At 36.8% G+C, this 19,644-nt stretch overlaps 1 protein-coding gene across 5 annotated transcripts in view; it reads left to right on the top strand.

Annotated features, from left to right (window-relative positions):
• The window catches only part of Ptp36E (protein tyrosine phosphatase 36E), a 481,316-nt gene that overhangs the window by 407,840 nt on the left and 53,832 nt on the right, over window positions 1-19,644 (top strand). For all 5 annotated transcript variants that reach the window (XM_081742483.1, XM_081742484.1, XM_081742482.1 and 2 more), the window contains one exon: window positions 9,386-9,473. In XM_081742483.1, the coding sequence (XP_081598609.1) occupies window positions 9,386-9,473 (88 nt within the window). The remainder of the gene's footprint in view (window positions 1-9,385; window positions 9,474-19,644) is intronic.

The raw sequence follows: 19,644 nt of genomic DNA, 5'->3' as shown, positions 1-19,644 counted from the left end.
AGATGACACAGAAATCATATTAAATCACATTAAGCTGAATAAAAGGAGATGCTTGAGAGCAAATTTCCATGCGTAGTTTTTGATAAATAATTAAAAAAAGAATTTCATGGTTTTGAAAAGTATACCGTTTGTTGTTAATCTATATAAATAAAAATTAATGTAACGATGTTAACACCTTTTAGACCGCTGCACCGATTCTTATGATCTTTTGCACATGAGTAAACTCTGACGTAACTTAGATTTTAAGCACATTTTTGACAAAGGGCAGAAGGAATGACATAAAAATAATTTAAAACGACGGATATTAGTGTCCAGTCTATAGTTTCTGTGATCGCTGAGGTGAATAGTGTCTTTTTAGTCCAAGTTCATCTCCTATCGGCTTAGGGGTGACAATGTGGAAAGAGGGTGACGTGAAAAAAATAATGGAGACGATCGATATTAGTTTTCGCTGTCGTTGAGATGAATAGTGACACTCTTGATGCTGTTTAAGTCCAAAGTCAGTTCCCATTGCTATGGGATTAGGAATAAAGGTGGAAGATTGTGACATTACGGATATTTTTTATTACACTTTCATTGAAATGCGTATCCTAAAGGACGGGAGAAGTACTTATCATTCCACAAATCTGTTCTGTATGTGCGAAGGACGAACATTTCAGCTAGTAATAACTTATAGTTTTAATCTTGCTAGAACAGATTTTTTTATTTGTCTGCTGTATATGTAAAACAAAATGTACGTAAGTAGCAGAGCTTATCAACTGTTTGTTGCCTAACAGTAACACACATACCTCTAATAGTGTCACAATACTATTTCCAAATACTCTTGCAAATTTTAAGATTGCTAACTTAGTCCTAGTCATATTATTTTAGATTCAGCATTAAATAAAACGAATGATTTATTCATCTCTTGCGTCATCTTAAAATACTTCATTTTGAATTGAACTTTATAAAAAGGGGGAAGTTGCCCCCATAGATTTTACTGCAGTTAATAAGGATATATATGTGTAAATTGTTGTTATAATGATGTATTTTGCATGCTTGCAACGAAGTGCATATGTATTCGCGACTGTGTTTGCGTATCGATCTTTTGCGCCCATCCCCTTGGAAGCAGTCTTTTACTTTTCCCCCCCTTGGAAGAAGTTCTGCGGGCGTCCTGGATTTGTACTTCGTAATAGAAAGATACATATACAATATATGAATCTAATCTAGAGTTTTCTGGAAAAAGTTGGCAATAAAATACATTTATTCATATCTGCGTGATTTTACAAGTTATTATGTGTTCTATATATTTAGTTAAGATAGTTTAGGAAATTATATGATCGTATGAACTAAAACATTAATAACTGACATATTTTATAAGCCGTAAACTTTACCAGTGGAATTCAAATCTGAATTTGTGAATCATACCTTATCAGCAAGGGTGAAGTGGTTTGTAATATTGTATTACAACCAAAAATTTATTGTTGTCAGTTACACGTGGAATGTTGTTTCTATCTGGCTATGTTAAAAATTCCCAAGGAACTGGCTTATTGCACTTGACTTAACAAAATCCACCAGAGAACATGGAAGGTAAGTTTGGTGAAATGTAAGAGCAAAGAAGCATGTAAAAATACTTTCGCCAGAGAGAGAGAGAGACTGGCATTATAACAGACGATATGAGACAACGAAAAACGTGACATTCCCCCGAGACCTAACATTCTTCTCTCAATCAATTCAGCGTCAAGTTGCAGCAGCCTGCTGTAACTAGTTTTTATTGCCTTGGTTATACGAGAGAAATATTCTCTCTCTGTCTCCCCGAGTTTTTCAATACGCATGCAGGAGTTTTGGGTTGGCAGCTCAAATTATTTCATCCACATGTCAGAAACAACATGATGAGCTGCGGGACCAATTATCATAGCTCGTTTAATTCCATTTTTTAAAGCTTCGTTTATTTTTATTTACATTCAGTACTGTGATATCGAATGTCTGACAGAGATAAATGTTTAAAACAGATAGGCGCTCACAGAAATTAAATTATCCGTACTTCATGCAATTAAAGTCATGATATCCTTCGTGAACAATTTTATGCTGTAGATTGTTTTTAACCTGGCAGCGGCCTTGAGGCCTTTGTAAATCGTACAAACTTGATTCCCTTGTTAGTTCGTACGGGGATGGCCAACCAGCAGTTAGTTTTCTTTATTTTACTTCCTGGACCTAGTCAGATCGCACTAAAAGGAGACATCTTAACGGAACTCAATTCCTGCGCCATTTTATTTTTAATTTTAGCTCATTGATTTATATTAGAAATTATTTTTTGTTTTCTTTCAGATAAACTGGAATTTTATCGGTTTGACTTTATTGATTTCGTTTTCAAATCTATTCAATCCTTAGAGGAAGATAAATTAAAGTTTGTTGTTGTATATCGTGATGAGTGATTAGTTATATACATAGTACTAAGATTCAAACACATATTATTCTTCCTTACAGCTCTAATCAAGTTCTGACTGTGTCTAAGACATTTGCTCCGGGAGCAGGAAGATTCGATGTAGGAAATCTCGGTGTAGGAAAATTTGGTATAGGAAAATTCGATGCACGGAAAATTTGGTGTACGTAAAACTTCGTGTGGGGAATCCTAGGTGTAAAAAAAAAGATGCTTTGTAGTAGACCATAGATCCATTAGAAACAACTTTAAGGATAAAGGAGGAGCGTATTAATTTTAAGTCAAACCTTGTGTAGAACGTCCTTTTACTGTTTACTATAAGGAATAAAAAAATGTGATCGTGAAATAATTTGAATTTGAGATTGCGATGAATTTTAACATTTCATAATCCTTAGACCTATATGACGAGAAATTATTTTTTCTATGTCCGTCCGTGCGATTTAACAAAGCGACCATCGCTACCAATCGAGATTTAATTTGAAACTTCAGTTTTTATGCTGTTTTAGAGGGTGTCTTTTAGAATTTTCTACTTCCAAAAATAAATGTAGATCACTAGGTGTAAAGTTGAAAACTGCAAAATTTTCGAAAAGAGTCCTAACGATTTTATTCTATTTTATAAATAAATATTTAAATCTTAATTCTTGAAAAACGACATAGTTTATTTATCATTATGTTACTCAAAAGTGTAAAAATAAATGCCTCAACTAAAGTGTCTACATCTGATTAGAGGTCTCTGTCTACGATCAGAGGTCTTCCAAATTCAAACGATGCTGTTGAAGCTTGGCATTCGGATTTCGACGCTCACATTGGTGGTAACCATCCATCAATATGGAGATTACAGGATGTTGTGCAAAAGCAGCAGGCGTTAGCGACCTTCCAAATTGAACTGTTACATGCAAATCACTCCCATAACAGTAAGAAGAAATACAAATGTACGACTTCCAGAGTGCAGACTCTTGCAACCACTTTTGAAAATGGGAACATTGTTCAATATTTGAGAGGAGTGACCTACACAGAGAAAAATCCGTTCTTCGGACAGCGGTATATTGTACAAATATACGGTATCCTCTTGCTTACTATAGAAATAAGTACGGAGCATACGTTATCCGTATGATACATAGGCACTGCCCTTAGATGTTACATCATGCCGTTGCAGTTGACGAACATCTAACAGTTTTCCGTATATCACATGCACATACTTATGTTACCTTCGTTAGCTATATGTTATATACGTCCATTTGTATGTGAGATCCTGACCGCCTACATCGCTTCATACGGAAAGTACGTATAGATGGAACACTTATACAGAAAGTATTATAAAACATGCGTTTTCAGTTATACCTCTGCTGTACGTTAAGTCCAAAAACTACAGGAATTACGCATGTAACCTATCTTTTTAAGTACGCCACCTACATTTTTTTCTCAGTGTACAAATTATCATTCTGACAAATAATTCTGAATCTTGCATTTGTTATGTATATATTCCATAGTGTATATTGCAGGTGTTTTTAAGGCGTAGTAAATATTTTACTAAACTTGTTCTTTTTATTTACTTTTTAGCCTTTGTTCCTAATATCTCAATACTATTTCTACAACTATTATCTGACAAAACCATCCTACTTTATACTGCCCATGCCACTAAGATTTTTTGATCAATATATGTTTACATCTTACATATGTATATATGTTCTATGGTGTACTATATAAAAGATGTTTTCAGTTGTTTCTATAAATTATGTTTCTATAATTCTCTGAACTAATAGTTGTGATTGTTTTATTTCTGACAAAAAGTTTCAGATTAATTGTGTGATGAAAACAAATTATGGTAATTCCCTACAAAATTCATTCGAGCCCAATGCAAAAAAATAAATTTTCTTTTCTTGAAATACGTAATAACATTATATTCGGTGTATTTTATGGTCTTTTCATTTCACATTATGAAGTTTTATAAGTTATCGTTAGCGGTAATATGTAATATCTATTACACCGAATTCAACTTACACCTAACTTTCCCCACACCGAGTTTTCCATACACCAAATTTTCTGTACACCGAGTTCTCTTACACCGAATCTTTCGGCACCGAAATTTCCTAGACCCATTTGCTCCATTTTTGCTTTACACATTATAATAAGTTTTAGTCCGAGTGAAAGATGAGTGCTAGAAATAAAAGAAAATTTGTTGTTATACGATTAAAGTTAAACACTCTAGAGACTACACTGACGCAAAACAATGAAAAAAGATTCGTGTAGAATTTTGTTCAAGTGAGCAACCGTATGATTGATGCCGCGATAAGAATAAAATAGAACAGTTCCGATCTAAACAATTTCCAGAGGATTCACTACACAATGTTTTTAAAAAGTAATAGTATAATATCATGAATTAGTCGTAATAATAAGCTGGTTTTAAAAAAATACTAGGCCTACAGTTTATTTATGCTATACTGTACTTCTATAAAATCTATAAAACTATAAATTTTATTTCATTTTCCGTATAATCCGATGTAGCTTCGCTCCCATCCAACTCAAGTTGCAGAATCTGTCTATAATTTTGTCGTGTCTCTGTAATTATAAAGGTAACCAATAAAGTTCTGTCGCTCTTTCATTCCCCACCTTCGAGCATCGATATGTCACCTAAGACGTACTTGGAAGATCAAAAATACTTCCCATCAGCATCGACGACCTTCTTCTAACGTTTTGAAAGACCATGGATTCCATCGCGGTAGAACTTGGTGGGCCGTAAAGCAAAGAAGATATCAAGAGCATTTTGCACCTCTACTAGGGATTTGAACTGGCATCCTCTAAGGTGATTATCCAAGGAATGGAACAGGCGATAATCGGACGCTGCAATGTCCGGGGAGTATGGTAAATACAATAGTGTTTCCCATCCAAAGCGTAGAATGATGTCCCGGGTCATCCCAGCCGCATGGGGCTTAGCATTGTCCTGTAACAGAAGGACCTGTTTGCGATTCAGAACTACTGCCTCCAGAGTTTTTAATTTTTCTTGAACACGGCTCAGCTGCCGACAGTATACAATTGCATTGATGCTCTGATCCGCTGGTAACAGATCCCGATTCACGATGCCGCGAGCACTCCACCAAACACACAGGAGGACCTTCTGGTGTAGTACTGGTTTCGGCTGTTTTGAAACCGGTTCATGGGATGCTAACCAATGATGACGGCGCCGTGGAGCTTCGTACAGGACCCACTTCTCATCACATGTCCACACTCTGTCCAGAAATGGCTCCTTCCCCAGACGTAACAGCAAAGAAACACAGGTGTCTGCGTGCGTTGCCTTCTGGACTGAAGTCAAATCATGTGGGATCCATCGACCCAACTTGTAGTGCTTCCCAAGTTGATGAGTTCTCCGAATGGTTTCACCACTCACACTGAATTGTAGGCCCAGTTCTTCACATGTCTGCCCACTATTCGCCTCAATTGATGCCTAAAGATCTCCATTTTGTACATATGTTGGTCTTCCAGCACGCGGTGCGTCTTTGAGTGTTTAGTCACCGTCCTTAAACTTGTTAAACCACCGCTGCGCTGTCCGCGTAGTCACGACACTCTCACCAAATTCCTGGCATATCTTCCGCCCCGCTACAGCAGCACTTGACCCCAGTTTGAACTAGTACAGCATACACGCTTTTATGACGCTCTGTGCAGGTCCCATGTTCACTCTGTCCGTACCCAAGTTCACGGTGTAACTGAACTGCCACAACCAGGTATACCCACACTATCAACTGACCCTCACGTTATTTCCATTCGTATTCAAGTATCGGTGTGAGGGCTAATTGAACACATCTCCACAAAAAGCGACAGAACTTTCTTGGTTACCTTTGTGTGTAAACAGTTTTATTTCGCCATTTTATGCTGAGTAGTTCCATTTAGCAATACGAGTTGTTAACAACATTGTCAGACATATAGAGTTATAAAATAACTACTAGAGGCAGTTGGCGTTGCAAACGCGTTGTCCTTTCTACCACAATGGTGTATGGCAAACGTGCGCTTTCGTGCAGTGATGCCAACTCTTGGAAAACTCTCATCTCGTAGAATGTTTTGACTTTAATTTTTCGGATTGGAATAAAGGGAATTTTCGTAGAATTTGACATATATGGAATTTTTCACTATATGTGTAATCCACACCAACAAGAAGTAGACATAATGAGTCATCAATAAGCGTGTCGGTGTTGTCAACTTTTGTCCTGATTGTTTTCTTAGTTATCGGCAAAATCCATGCTAGTGAAGAGTGAGTTAATCATATGTAATTCTTAAAAATAAAGTACTAAGAAACAAATTTCTGCTCTGGTATTGGAAGAAAGAAAAAAACAAAACAAGGAACGAATGAAAGAAAGAAAGTTAAAAAATATAAAACGAGAAGCAATTATTTCCAAGCGTTCCACATGAAATGTATGTACAAAACTTTTCTAATATCGTTTGGCTCACAAGGGAAAGTCACGAACTGGCTCCGCTGAGATCCGAACGAGACCATTGTGTGTGCATTTAATATGTTATGACTAGACGAATCCCAAAGTTATACGTGCCAGCGGCCTCAATTTCTTGAATTAGAGCATATTTTGTAATGTAAAAGCCATTAGTTGGCAGAATAGTTTGGACCGGGTCATTTGTTCGGAAACGGTTGGGTAGACGGAAAACTCGACGAACACGTATCCCATCATTTTAAGGGGACACTTTTTGGTTTAAAAAGTTTGCTCCAGGGTCCCCTTTAGGGTCCCAGACGGGACCAACTCAAAAGTTTTATATGGCAAGGGAGACTAAGTAGCAGATCATTTGAAAGCTGTTACAAAATAAAAGAAGATCAAACAAGTCTCGATTCCCTACGACAACCCTATGCAAAATGGCGGCGGGTCAAAATGTAAACAAAAACTTAATTGAAAAGTCCATGGCCACCTCTATAAATAGGAAATGGTGAGACAAATGTGAAAATAGGAAAGCACGTGTGTCATTATCTTCAAACTACAACGATTTAAAGTAAAAACGTCTTGTCCCAAAGTCCGCGCAGGGTCCCAGGTGGTGTCCAACTCAAAAGTTTCGAAGGCAAGGGGTGTTAAGTAGCACATCGTTTGAAAGCTGTTGTGAAATGAAAGAAGATGAATTCACAATAACGGACTAATTTGTGTATGATACCAAACAGGATAGAAAATGAAAGTGAGAATTACAAACAAACAAGAAATAATCGAAATGGTAAATAAATAAATAAAAAAACAATAGTAGTCTTCGTTCTATGACGCTTCCAATCGTCTGCCTCGGCGGTTAGACTTGCCGCCTGGTGGCAACAACTTCTGTACTTTGGTCGGGTCACTCGTTGATTGTTTTATTTCAATGGGTCGAATGAATGATGCAACATAATTGTCAGTTGTGATTGTCAATTACAATATAATTGTCAGCATTTATATGCAAAATCACTTTTCATGAAGGCAGCTATATTGGTTTACATATGATACGTCTTTGACTTTTTGTGGATATCTACTATTGACAATAAACGTAAATACCACATTTCGCTTCTTCACCTCCAGTGGTTTGAGTTAGACGTACGTGTGATACATAGTACGGCATTTTGAAATCAAGATGTCTCGTTTTTGAACATTTCGTATCTTTTCGTCACCTACGCTTACTGACCAAAATTCATGCCAAATTTGGTTTTCCTAGCTTCAGCACTTTGGAGTATCTATACTTTTGACGTAGATTTTAACCTGCCATTTTGGATTCAAGGTGGCATAGACTTTTCAATTAAGTTTGTGTTTATATTTTGACCCTCTGTCATTTTGCACAGGGTTATCGTAGAAAATCGAGACGGTTCCATCTTCTTTCATTCAACAACAGCTTTAAAACGATGTGCTACTTAATCCCCTTGTCATTGGAAAACTTTGAGTTGGAAATCACCTGGGACAAGACGTTTTTTACTCTAAATTGTTCTACTTTGAAAATAATGCCACATGTGCTTTCCTGTTTTCACATTTGTTTCATCATTTTTGATTTATAGGGGTGACCATTGTTGTTTACATTTCAATCGCCGCCATTTTGCATAGGGTTATCGTAGAGAGTCGAGACTTGCTCGACCTTCTTTCATTTCGCAACCGCTTTCAAATGATGTGCTACTTAACCCCCTTTGCCATTTAAATCTTTTGAGTTGGGCCTCGTCTGGGACCCTGAGGCAAACTTTTTTAAACCAAAAAGTGTGCCCTTGAAAATAACGGTTTACATGTTCGTTGAGTTTTCCATGTACCCAACCGTTTCTGAATAAATAACCCGGTTCAAACTAATCTCTCAGCTAACAACTTTTATGTTACAAAATGTGTTATAACTCACGATTTCCCGCTCGGTAGCACGTATAACTTTAGGATTCATCTAGTTATAACATATCAAATCTAAAACACAATTGTCTCGTTCGGATCTCAGCGGAGCCAGTTCGTGTTCTTCCCTTGTCAGTATAAAGTTATGATACAAGGGTGTCATAGGTCACTGCATTTCTGACAACGTAATCAAATATACTTGTTCTCGATTAAGGAAAATAGTTATTCATAACGATTCTATATACGTAGAAGATCGAAATGTATTGATAATTCATCCTGAAATTGAAAAACGTAACATGTCATACTTAACTTTAATTTATATATTTATTATTGGTATTATTATTATTATTATTATTATTATTATTATTATTATTATTATTATTATTATTATTAATAATAATAATAATAATAATAATAATAATAATAATAATAATAATAATAATAATAATAATAAACAATAATAGTACAACGTGGGAAATTCAGATGCAAATTGGGAATTTTTATAATTTAAAATGCATTTTCGTAAAAAGACTTATGATCCACTCCGTAGATTGTAAAACCAAGTTCCATATAGGAATAAAATTACATAATTCTGGTTTCTAATTATTTTCTTTTGTAATTATTTTCCATTGTCATAATGAAATTTTGTTTTACTTTACAGACAGCTACTAAGACAGAAACTCATTCATGTCGGCATGCTATGAAGCCTAGCAACAAGGAGAAGAATCAAAACCAGAAGTGCATTCCATGTAAGTATTTAACAGTTAATAATTCTTACGTAAATTAATCAGGTTCCGGTTAAAAACTGTTTCTGATACAAAACGTATCGCACTACAGATATTAGTTCTCCAAATTTTCGCTTGGTTCACTTTTGTTAGTGCTTTGTTTACTGAGTAGAGTACAGAATTTAATGCTTACATGGGACTAACAGGATTTGTAAGTATAACTAGAAATTTTTCTATACCAGGAAAAGTCATTCTTCAGTGATATTTAGCAAATCTTGATTACGCCCATAAACACACACTGCACGTACTTCCCTTAAGGGTCTTCACTACAGCGAAATTAAACTACCGCTAATTTTAGAGTTTTTCTGTAATATCTTCAAAACAAATTAAAATATTGGAAAAGCAGAAACGTAGTGAACTAGATAATATGATTCTGCATGTGATACCTTTACCACAATTCACCTATGTGCTTTTGCTGTGCCGCTATTTACAAAACCCGCAAAAACTGTTAAATCTATCTACAGTTGCAAATCGAAAGCAGATAGATGAGTTGTAATAACGGTATCACATGCAAAGTCGTATTGTTTAGTGCACTACGTTTCTGTTTTTCCAATATTTTTATTTGTTTTGAGGATATTACAGAAAAACTCTAAAATTAGCGGTAGTTTAATTTCGCTGTAGTGAAGACCCGTAACAGATTTGTTTAGACCAAGCTCGAAATTTGATTATCAATAACTCGGGAACCAATGATCTCCACTTGACCAAATTTCAACCATTGGTAGATTTTAACAAGCTTAACATACATATGACATATCGCAGTGTACAGACCTTTGCTTCTTCAGTTATTTGCTATTACAGTAAGTCCAAACTTTGCACACTATAATATTTTATATGCTTACTCAGCTCATAAAGGTCTACCACCAAACCAAATTTAGTCAAAATCGAATGAGTTTCATCAATCACAATTTACTGAAATTTCTTGATTTCACTAGGTTCATACCTAACATCGATGGACAATAACTCAGAAACCAAAGATTTGAACACCATAATATTTCATGATATGCTCGAATATGTAAAAAGCTCGTCAACATCTACTGCAATGCCAAATTTGGTCAAGATCGGATGAATTTTATTAATCGCGATTTATTAAAATTTATTGGTTTCGCTAAGTTTTAATACAAATTTGATGGCCAATAACGCGAGAAGAATAATCCATATATCATAATATCTTATATGTATACTGAGCTTATCGAAGTCTATCACCATATCAAGTTTAGTCAAGATTGGATCAGTATCATCGATACCATGTAATGTAAAATATCCCTTCACTAAGTTCAACCGCAAATTTGATTGCCAATAAGTCAGGAACCAAAGGTCTGCTCACTATAATATTTCATAAGTTTACTGAACCCATCGTGTTCTATCACCATCACAATTTTGATCAAAATAATTGAGCTCCACCAATCGCATTTTAGTAAAATTTACTGAGTTCAAACCCAAGTTCGATGGCCAATAACTCGGGAACTCAAGATATGTTCATTGTAATATTTTATAAAGTGCTCAAATGTGTACAAGCTCGTTAAGTTTGATTAAGATCAGACGGGTTTTATCGATCGCGATTTAGTGAAATTTTGTGATTTCACTGAGTCCGAACCCAAATTTGATGGTCAAGAACTCAACAACCAATAGTCTCCATACCACAACTTAATATCACATATGCGTACTGAACTCGTCAAGATCTATCATCCTGCCAAATTTGGTCAAAATCGGATTAGTATCTTTGATAATGTGTCATATAAAATACCATTTCACTAAGGACTCCTTCGTGGCTAAGCGGTTAGTATACGCGCCATTCGCATGGGAGACCCGGGTTCAATTCCCGGCGGGAGCTCATGTGGTTCGGATTCCGCGCTAATCAGTAGGTCCACGTCTCAAATAGCCTCGCTGCTGAACGGGACGTTAAACTCAAAATCAACTCAACTCAACCATTTCACTAAGTTCAGCCCCACATTTGATGACCGATAAATAACTGAGGAACCAAATGCCTGAACATTATAGTATTTCAAATGTGTACTAAAATCATCACATTCTATCACCATACCAATTTTGGTCAACATCGGATGAGTTTCTTCGATCGCATACAATATATAAGCTATTCTTGTTATAAATTTTAAAAAAATCAAATGAAGAACGAGAATGTGCTCAGAGAAGGGCTCGTAACTATATAGTAACCTACAGTGGCACATTGTAGGACTCTTGTTGTTCTTCCAAAATATTTCTTCTCGGTTAACCACAGTGTGAGAAGAGTTCAACTTTACGCTTAATCATTCACAAAAGAAAACACAGGCAAGAATTCGAATTAGAGACTAGGCCCTAAACGACATATCAAATAACCTGCTTCCCATTGGGAAAAAAATTCAGCTGAATTCAAGGTGACTTCCATGATGGTCATAACACATTTTGGTAGAAGCTCATTTTTAACTAGGAATGCAATGGATATACTCGATTGCAATGAAATGAGCTGAGCGAGCTTAAGCAACGTAATCAGTTTATTGTGACTTTTTAAAACAATCAGTATTTTTCATAACAATCGCACAATTCTTCGTCTTGACCTTTTCTTCCGGCTAAAAAAAGTTTAAAAAATCGTTAATTTGTTTTTAAATTGTGATTAAAATTGTAAATTTTTACGCTAAAAAAAATAAAAGGGCTTCGCCGGAATTTTTGAAAATCACGCGCAGATTTTAATTGTTGACAAAAAAATCACGTGAAAACTTTTTCCCCATGTTAAGTCTATGGAAGCGTTTTCGGTGATTATTCCTCGATGGTACATCGGATTTTTGATGTCGACCTATGTTCTCACTCAGCACGACATACTCTATCAGCGTGCTAAGTTTGGTTGAGATCGGCCAAACGGTCTAGGAGGAAGCGTTTTTCGGTCATTATTTCTCGATGGTACATCGGATTTTTGATTTCGACCTATGTTCTCACTCAGCACGACATACTCTATCAGCGTGCTAAGTTTGGTTGAGATCGGCCAAACGGTCTAGGAGGAAGCGTTTTTCGGTCATTATTCCTCGATGGTACATCGGATTTTTGATTTCGACCTATGTTCTCACTCAGCACGACATACTCTATCAGCGTGCTAAGTTTGGTTGAGATCGGCCAAACGGTCTAGGAGGAAGCGTTTTTTGGTCATTATTCCTCGATGGTACATCGGATTTTTGATTTCCACGTATGTTGTCACTCAGCACGACATACTCTATCAGCGTGCTAAGTTTGGCTGAGATCGGCCAAACGGTCTAGGAGGAGTTCGCGGACAACCAAACGGCTAACCCGAGTATTAGAGCTTCGCTCGCTCAGCTCAATAACCGTAGCGGAGATTTCATCCAAATCTGTGCAATTATTTTCAATGTACAAAGTTATTTGTATCCTGACTTAAGAATCAGTTTGCATATCCGAACTTCAGATAGTAAAAGCTAGATAATATACTACCAATTCGTCTTAGTATAGTTAGTTCTTTAGTTCGCTGTCATAATAACTTTTTCGTATCAAGAGAGAAAGCTAATATGAGAAACTTCATACATACTTGAAATTTTAAATGTGATGTTTTGAAATCTTTTTTAATCGCTTTTTTTATATATAATGAAAGATACTTTGAAAAACATTAAATACTTGTTTCTGTCCCAGTCTATTTAGCGTTCAGCTTTAAATAAACTTATTACTTATTAACGAAAAGCTATTAACTTCTTTGAATTTCCCATTCTTGTGGGAATTGCTCCATATGCACGGCGAAGGTTTTAAATATTCACTTGCTAATTTGACATTGCAAACTTTCCTTTCAATTCATTTATAATCTATTTGTTAGTAAATAATTTAGCGGGTTATATTATGTTATTTCATGCAAGCATCAATTTCAACATTATACTTAACTTTATACACGACTTTTTTTTTTTTTTTTTTTAGTATGTGCGTCTGTAGCATTGAATGGTGTCCTGTTTTTTTTTTTTTTTTTTTGCGGGGTACTAGCAATTAAGTGTACCAAGTTGTTGTTTATTTTTATAAATGTAACGTATTTTTACCACCTAAGCTATATGAGGCATATACCTAAAGTTTAATATGAGGTTCGAACCAATTGAGCTCCCACTCCGTGAGTCCTCCGCACGAAAAATACGTATGCTAACCATATTACCACGGGAGACTCTCATAAGTAGTGCTTTAAAAATCCTCTTTATGTACAGTTATTTGACACTAGAATCTAAAGATAAATAATGTATTACAATAAAAGGTAATAAATAGTACTTTAGTATGCTGAGAGAAAGTTAAACCACTGAAACTAAAACGCAGGCTTTGTAGAAAAGTTTGTTATTTGGCTAGGTTTTATATTTAAGCATGAAAACATAAAATTATTTTTCGTTATGTGGTGGTCAGTCAAACGTTAATACATTTTAACCCCTTCCGGATCCTATGGTACAATTTGTACCATACGCATTTTTCATGGTACCTTGCGTTATTTCTCTTCTATTTGAGCTTTTTCGTCCGGTTTTTTTTTCCAAGTCCAGAGGCCTTGTAGAAGACATTACGTATGGTTTCAGACCGTCCTGCGTCCAGACATAGGAAGTCATGACGTCATAAGTCAAAACTTTCTTTTCTCATTTTCTAAGCGTATGTTCATATTTTTTGGCGGGCTTATTTTTCTACGTAGAAGATTGAAATGTTGCACAAACATTCAGTCCACAGAGTAGTATTTACCAGATTTTTTGTTCCGATGTCAGTGCTAAAACAGGGGGGAACCAGAGGGGCAAAGGGGTGAAAAAAGGGATATTTTTACCCCCAAAATCCCGTTTTTCGTCATTTTCCCGCCTCACATACATGATGGGGACACTTGAGTCATACCGTCTGAAAGGCAGTTCCATTCTGAAGAGAAAGACGGTCGAATTATTATTCTAGGGTAATTAGGGACGTCTCAGTGAATTTTTTTCAAAATATACTTCTGTATAGGGTAACATGGGGAAATTTCTGAATTTTTTCTGGCGGGTCTATTTTTGCACCTACAAGATTGAAATTGTGCACAAACATTCAGTCCACCGAGTGGTATTTAACGGATTTGTTTTCAGATTTCTGCGTTAAAACAGGGGGGGTCCAGAGGGGCTAAAAGTTGAAAAAAGGGAAATTTAGACCAAAAAATCCTTTTTTCTGCAATTTGCCGCCTTAAATACATGATGGAGACATGTGAATGGTACCGCCTGAAAGGCAGTTCTAAGCTGAAGAGAATATGGGCGACACATGACCCTAGGGTAATTAGGGATGTCTCAGGATTTTTTTCCCTGAGATCATAGTGTTTTGTGGTAATTTGGGGCATTGTGGGAAATTTTGATAAAATTTCTCCCTCCCTTACTATTCAAGATAGAAACTTAAAATTTGGCACACACGTTCAGTATACCAAGTACTATTTCTCAGATTTTTTTAGATGGCTATGTTCACACAGGGGGGTCCAGGGGGGACCAAAGTCCGAGAAAAAAATTCCCTCCGAAACTTTCACTTTGACATTTTTTCCCGCTTCTGGTATATGGTATGAGCATGCAAGTAGTACCATTTGAAAGCCAGCTCTATTCTGAAGAGAATGAGGTATGAACCATGATCCTAGGATAAATAGTGACGATACAGTAGCTGCTTGACTGAAAGTCTAAAAAATAGCCCAAAAAGCCAGGATCCGGAAAGGGTTAAGACTGTACCCCCAAGTGTTAAGCGTCAATGCTGTTTGTGTTCCATGTTTAATAGGAAAAGGAAAAACGAAAGAGTAACAATGATCTTGTATAATGGTCTTTGCATTTGCAAGCTGCATTATTCTACCTAAGCATGGTTCGAATGTAGGCCTGGTCCTTAATAACCTCGTTCTCGTATAAGGACGTAAAACAGAAACAGTCAATAAAACAATCAATTGTGTTTTCATGCTATTATATTATTATTATTGCAAAGATGAGGCATAAATCTTCCAATATTTCCCACCACCCAAAAAGAGGAGGCGTATAAATGAACGTAAGTACAAAGTCAAATTGGCTCAAGACTTAGTCCGCTTTATGCAGAGTCATTTTGACGTAACTAGCCTACTGACTAAAGATCTGACTACTGCAGGAAACTTATGTGAGTCGAGCTCTTTAGTAACGCACTAATCACGCGTCAAAACGACTCTGCATAAGGCCCAGTGTGTCTAGCGAACTATTTAGTGCTGAGGCCACTGTCAGTATCTTCTGTCAGTTTTTAGGGGCAGTGACGATGAGTGCTTAACAACGTCTGATACGTGAACTGTTACTGTATGAGTTCTACCACGGGCGTAATGCTGCGACAGTAACTCAAAACATTTGGCTTGCGAAAGGGGGAGTTATAGTAAACCACAACATAGCAACTCATTGTTTCCAAACATTTCGTGTAGATTGTAAAAATGTCGAAATTCAGCCAAGGGCCGGTCGCAGATCTTGAAATCAATATGACACGCCATTGAGAAAAATCCATTCACCAGCACACGACGATTGTGAAACCAATTCTCCATGTCCCTGTCCACTGTAGTGTATCACCACATTCACCAACTCGGGAAAACCATCAGGGGCTACCTCATTATGTCAGATGTGTTGACCGAGAGGAAAGTGGATGTTTGTTGACAACTGCTGCGTGATGTCCGTTTCCTGAAACGAACTGTCACATATGACGAAAGGTCAGTGTTTTTTCTAAAATTCGAATGTGCATAAACAGTCGTTGGGCAAGGGCCAACTTCCAGAATCGGTCGTCAAACAAGGCTGTTTCAGCTGTGTGTGGTGAAACTATGAGGAGGTAATTCGCTTCAAGTTTGCTCCTAACTGTCGTACCATTAATGTCGATCTTTATTCCAAACAGTTAGAGTGGATGTATACTTCGCTACGCCAAAAATGTTCTTGCCATGGTGACCCGAAAGTGCGTCCTGCTGCAAGAGGATAACGCAAGAACACACTCGGCTCGAACAACCGACAAAAAATTCAGGAACTTGATGGCATCGAAGTGGTGCCACACCTGGCATGTAGTCCTAATCTTGCCTCTTTGGACCATGCAGAATTCCTGAAATGACGATGCTTTACCAACCAGCAGGAAGTGGAAACAGCTATTACTGAATTCTTTGCCTCTAAGGAGGAGACACTGTATCGATGTGGAATCAAGAACTGGCAGGAGGGTGGCTGCAGACAGTCCAACCGAGAGGTTGTAGTTTAAATATTGTGGTAGTACCAATCTTAGATTTTATTTTCAAGTTAAATTTGATTCAGCAGAAGGTAATGATGTTCTGGATTTCAATGAAAATGAAACTGTGATATGTTGTAGACCTTCTCATCATGAGAAAAAGTCATAATGGTGACAACCATCAATCTACGGTGTCAAGCACTTCTACCAAAATCCATAATACCGCTACTTTCTGCTGTTTTCAAAAAAGTGGCCCTGTAGTAGTCAAATGATTAGTGATGTTGGCTGTGCCTATCGAGGCTTTTTCTCAGCATTACAATGTTTACAATATATCGCAATTTCAAGGAAATCCAATTTCCATAAGGATTGTGCGGGGTCCTTTATTCATACTAGATATGGAAGTCTTGCCCATATTATTAGTCCCGCAATTTAGTACTGCCTCGGGTAGGGAAATGACGGAACGGTCATGTTTATGAAACTTCGCCTTTGTTTCACATTAACATTTTTGTTACTTATGTGTTCTGTAAATCATCTACACTCCCTCTTAAAACATTTCGATGATTACCTAAAATAAACCAAAGGTAATTCTAGTAGAGTTAGTAAGTATATTATTCGAAAATAATTATTCACAAAGGTTAGCGAAGTTTCAATACTAGTGTGCATTTGAGCTAGACAGATAGTGTGATCCTGTAATCCAGTTCTTGCAGGCAAGATAGTGCAATGGGGAACGATCTATATCTTGCATGATGGTCAGCACACCTGTTATTAATAAGCAGCTTCAAACTCCAGTCTTGATTTGGAGTGGACGTTAATAAATAGTAGATCTTATTCATCATAATCTTTTTGTTACAAAAGGACATAAAATATACGTAAAAACTTGACAAGTGCATATCTAAAAACTTTAGAAAGTTAACTTTTAGAATCAATAATCTGTAGTCGCACGAACTTAAAGAAACAAAAAAGGCACTACTAATATTGATCTATCTTCTAAGAACTGATTTCCGAGAAATTGACCCCAAAAAAAGACTCAAGATTAAAACAAAGAAAACCTTTTATATGCTAATGAGGACGACCAGTGAAAAACAAACAACGTTTACACGGAGTCAGCTTACAAACTGACTTCTTACCCCAGCCACCTATCTAGTATTTTTTTTCTCTTTTCTGGTCGCTAGAAGCTTTTTAGTTTCCAAAGTTAACATGTAATCCACAAGAAACTAGATGTTGGAAACTTCTGAGAGGCTTTCCCAATTATGGAACACTTCCGACGTCCCTGTCTAATAACTCTTTCCGTCCTCTTAAAGCACTCTGTTAAAATTACATTTTCTCCCTTCACTCAATGCTTTCATTGATTTTATACTAGTTTATATAGAATAAGCTTTCAAAAACTTTTATCTCTCTTTTTCTTTTACTTTTTAACACGTTTCATCACGTGTGAATTACCCATATGAAAGGAGCTTATATTGTTTTTCTGGAATTATTTCTGAGGATTTTTTATTGCCTGTCTATGGCTCATAAACAGCCGTAGACAAGTTACTTCCTCGAATACACTTATTATTTTCTTTCATCATGAAGAAAACCAAAATAATGTATGATACTTTTTTAAACCGACTTGAAAAAGGAGCAGGTTCTCAATTCAACTCTTTAATTATATACCGGGTGTATCAAAAGTTTGGGGCCGTAGCCCAACTACGTTATGGGTAAACATACAAAAATTGGAAACGGAGGAAAATCGTTGGAAAGAGACGGTTATCAATCTAAAATTGTGATTTTTTTTCAATCGCACCAGCTTTTTGGGTTCCACACTGGTAATGAGAAAACAACGTTTCTACTTTAGCAGGCTGTTAAAATGGAACGTAAAGGCATGCAAAAATGACACGATAATGTGCGTATTCTTATGGGAAGGAACGCAGAACACCTCGAATCCGTTTCTCAACAATGCTGTTTAGTTGATATGGCGAGGATTCAAGGAAACAACTCCCTGAACTGGCAATGCTGCTTTTTCATTTAACAAGGGTGCCTTACCAGTATGAAACCCAAACGGCTTGTGCGATTAAAAAAAAAAATCCACATATATTTAACAACTTTCCTCTCTTTCCATTTTTTCGTATCTTAATTCATAATGTATATACTGTATATATAAAGACAAAATAATGCAAACATGCAAAAAATGAATAACATCTAGTACGGTGTAGCACCATCCCTGCGGCCAATACAACCTGGATGCAATGACGAATGGACTGAACTGACATAGATGATGAATTCTGATTAGTAAAGTCTTGCAAAACACGCTCCAATTCCTTCAGAGATGAATAAGTTTTACGTCCCACGATTATGCCGGCTAGGCTAAAGGAGACGGCGATAGTGAGAAATGAATGGAATAGTGGAATGAAGAAAGTGGGAGGAAACGGGAGAACCCCGAGAAAACCCATGCACACGGTGTTTGTCCACCACAAAGTTCGCTTGGCAGGGGCTGGGATCGAACTCGGGACCCCGAGTACCAGAGGTGAACGCTCTACCACAGAACCACCGCGGCCCCCACCTTCAGAGATGAGACCGCACACAAAACAATTCTCTAAAACAGATGACGATGACTCAGTTATGTTGAGATCAGGCAATTCTGGAATCCAGGGGAGGTGTAAAAGTTCTTGGTCACGTATTGAAAACCATTCTGTGACTGTTTTGACCATGGGGTAAACGTGGTCTCCTATAATTTGCTTTGCTCATTCTATTTGATAATCATCGTTGCTTACAAGGGTACAATGGGACATGCAAAAAACCACGGTATCACCGCCTACACTGTCACAGAACTATCCCCTTGCTTCATGGTTGGAAGAATACAGCAGGCCTACAGGGCGAAGGCTTCAGACGATATTCGCCACACGTCCTATTCTGGAAAACAATATTAACGTGTGCTACATTTTTCAAACTGGAATAACTTAGTATCTTAGAAACTTTAATGCTTGAGAGCAGCCTAGCTCGTCAGAAATTTATA

This window comes from Thermobia domestica, chromosome 16, assembly GCF_964235325.1.
Source record: "Thermobia domestica chromosome 16, izTheDome1.hap1.1, whole genome shotgun sequence".
Taxonomy (NCBI): domain Eukaryota; kingdom Metazoa; phylum Arthropoda; class Insecta; order Zygentoma; family Lepismatidae; genus Thermobia; species Thermobia domestica.
This window is presented reverse-complemented; position numbering and strand designations above follow the sequence as displayed.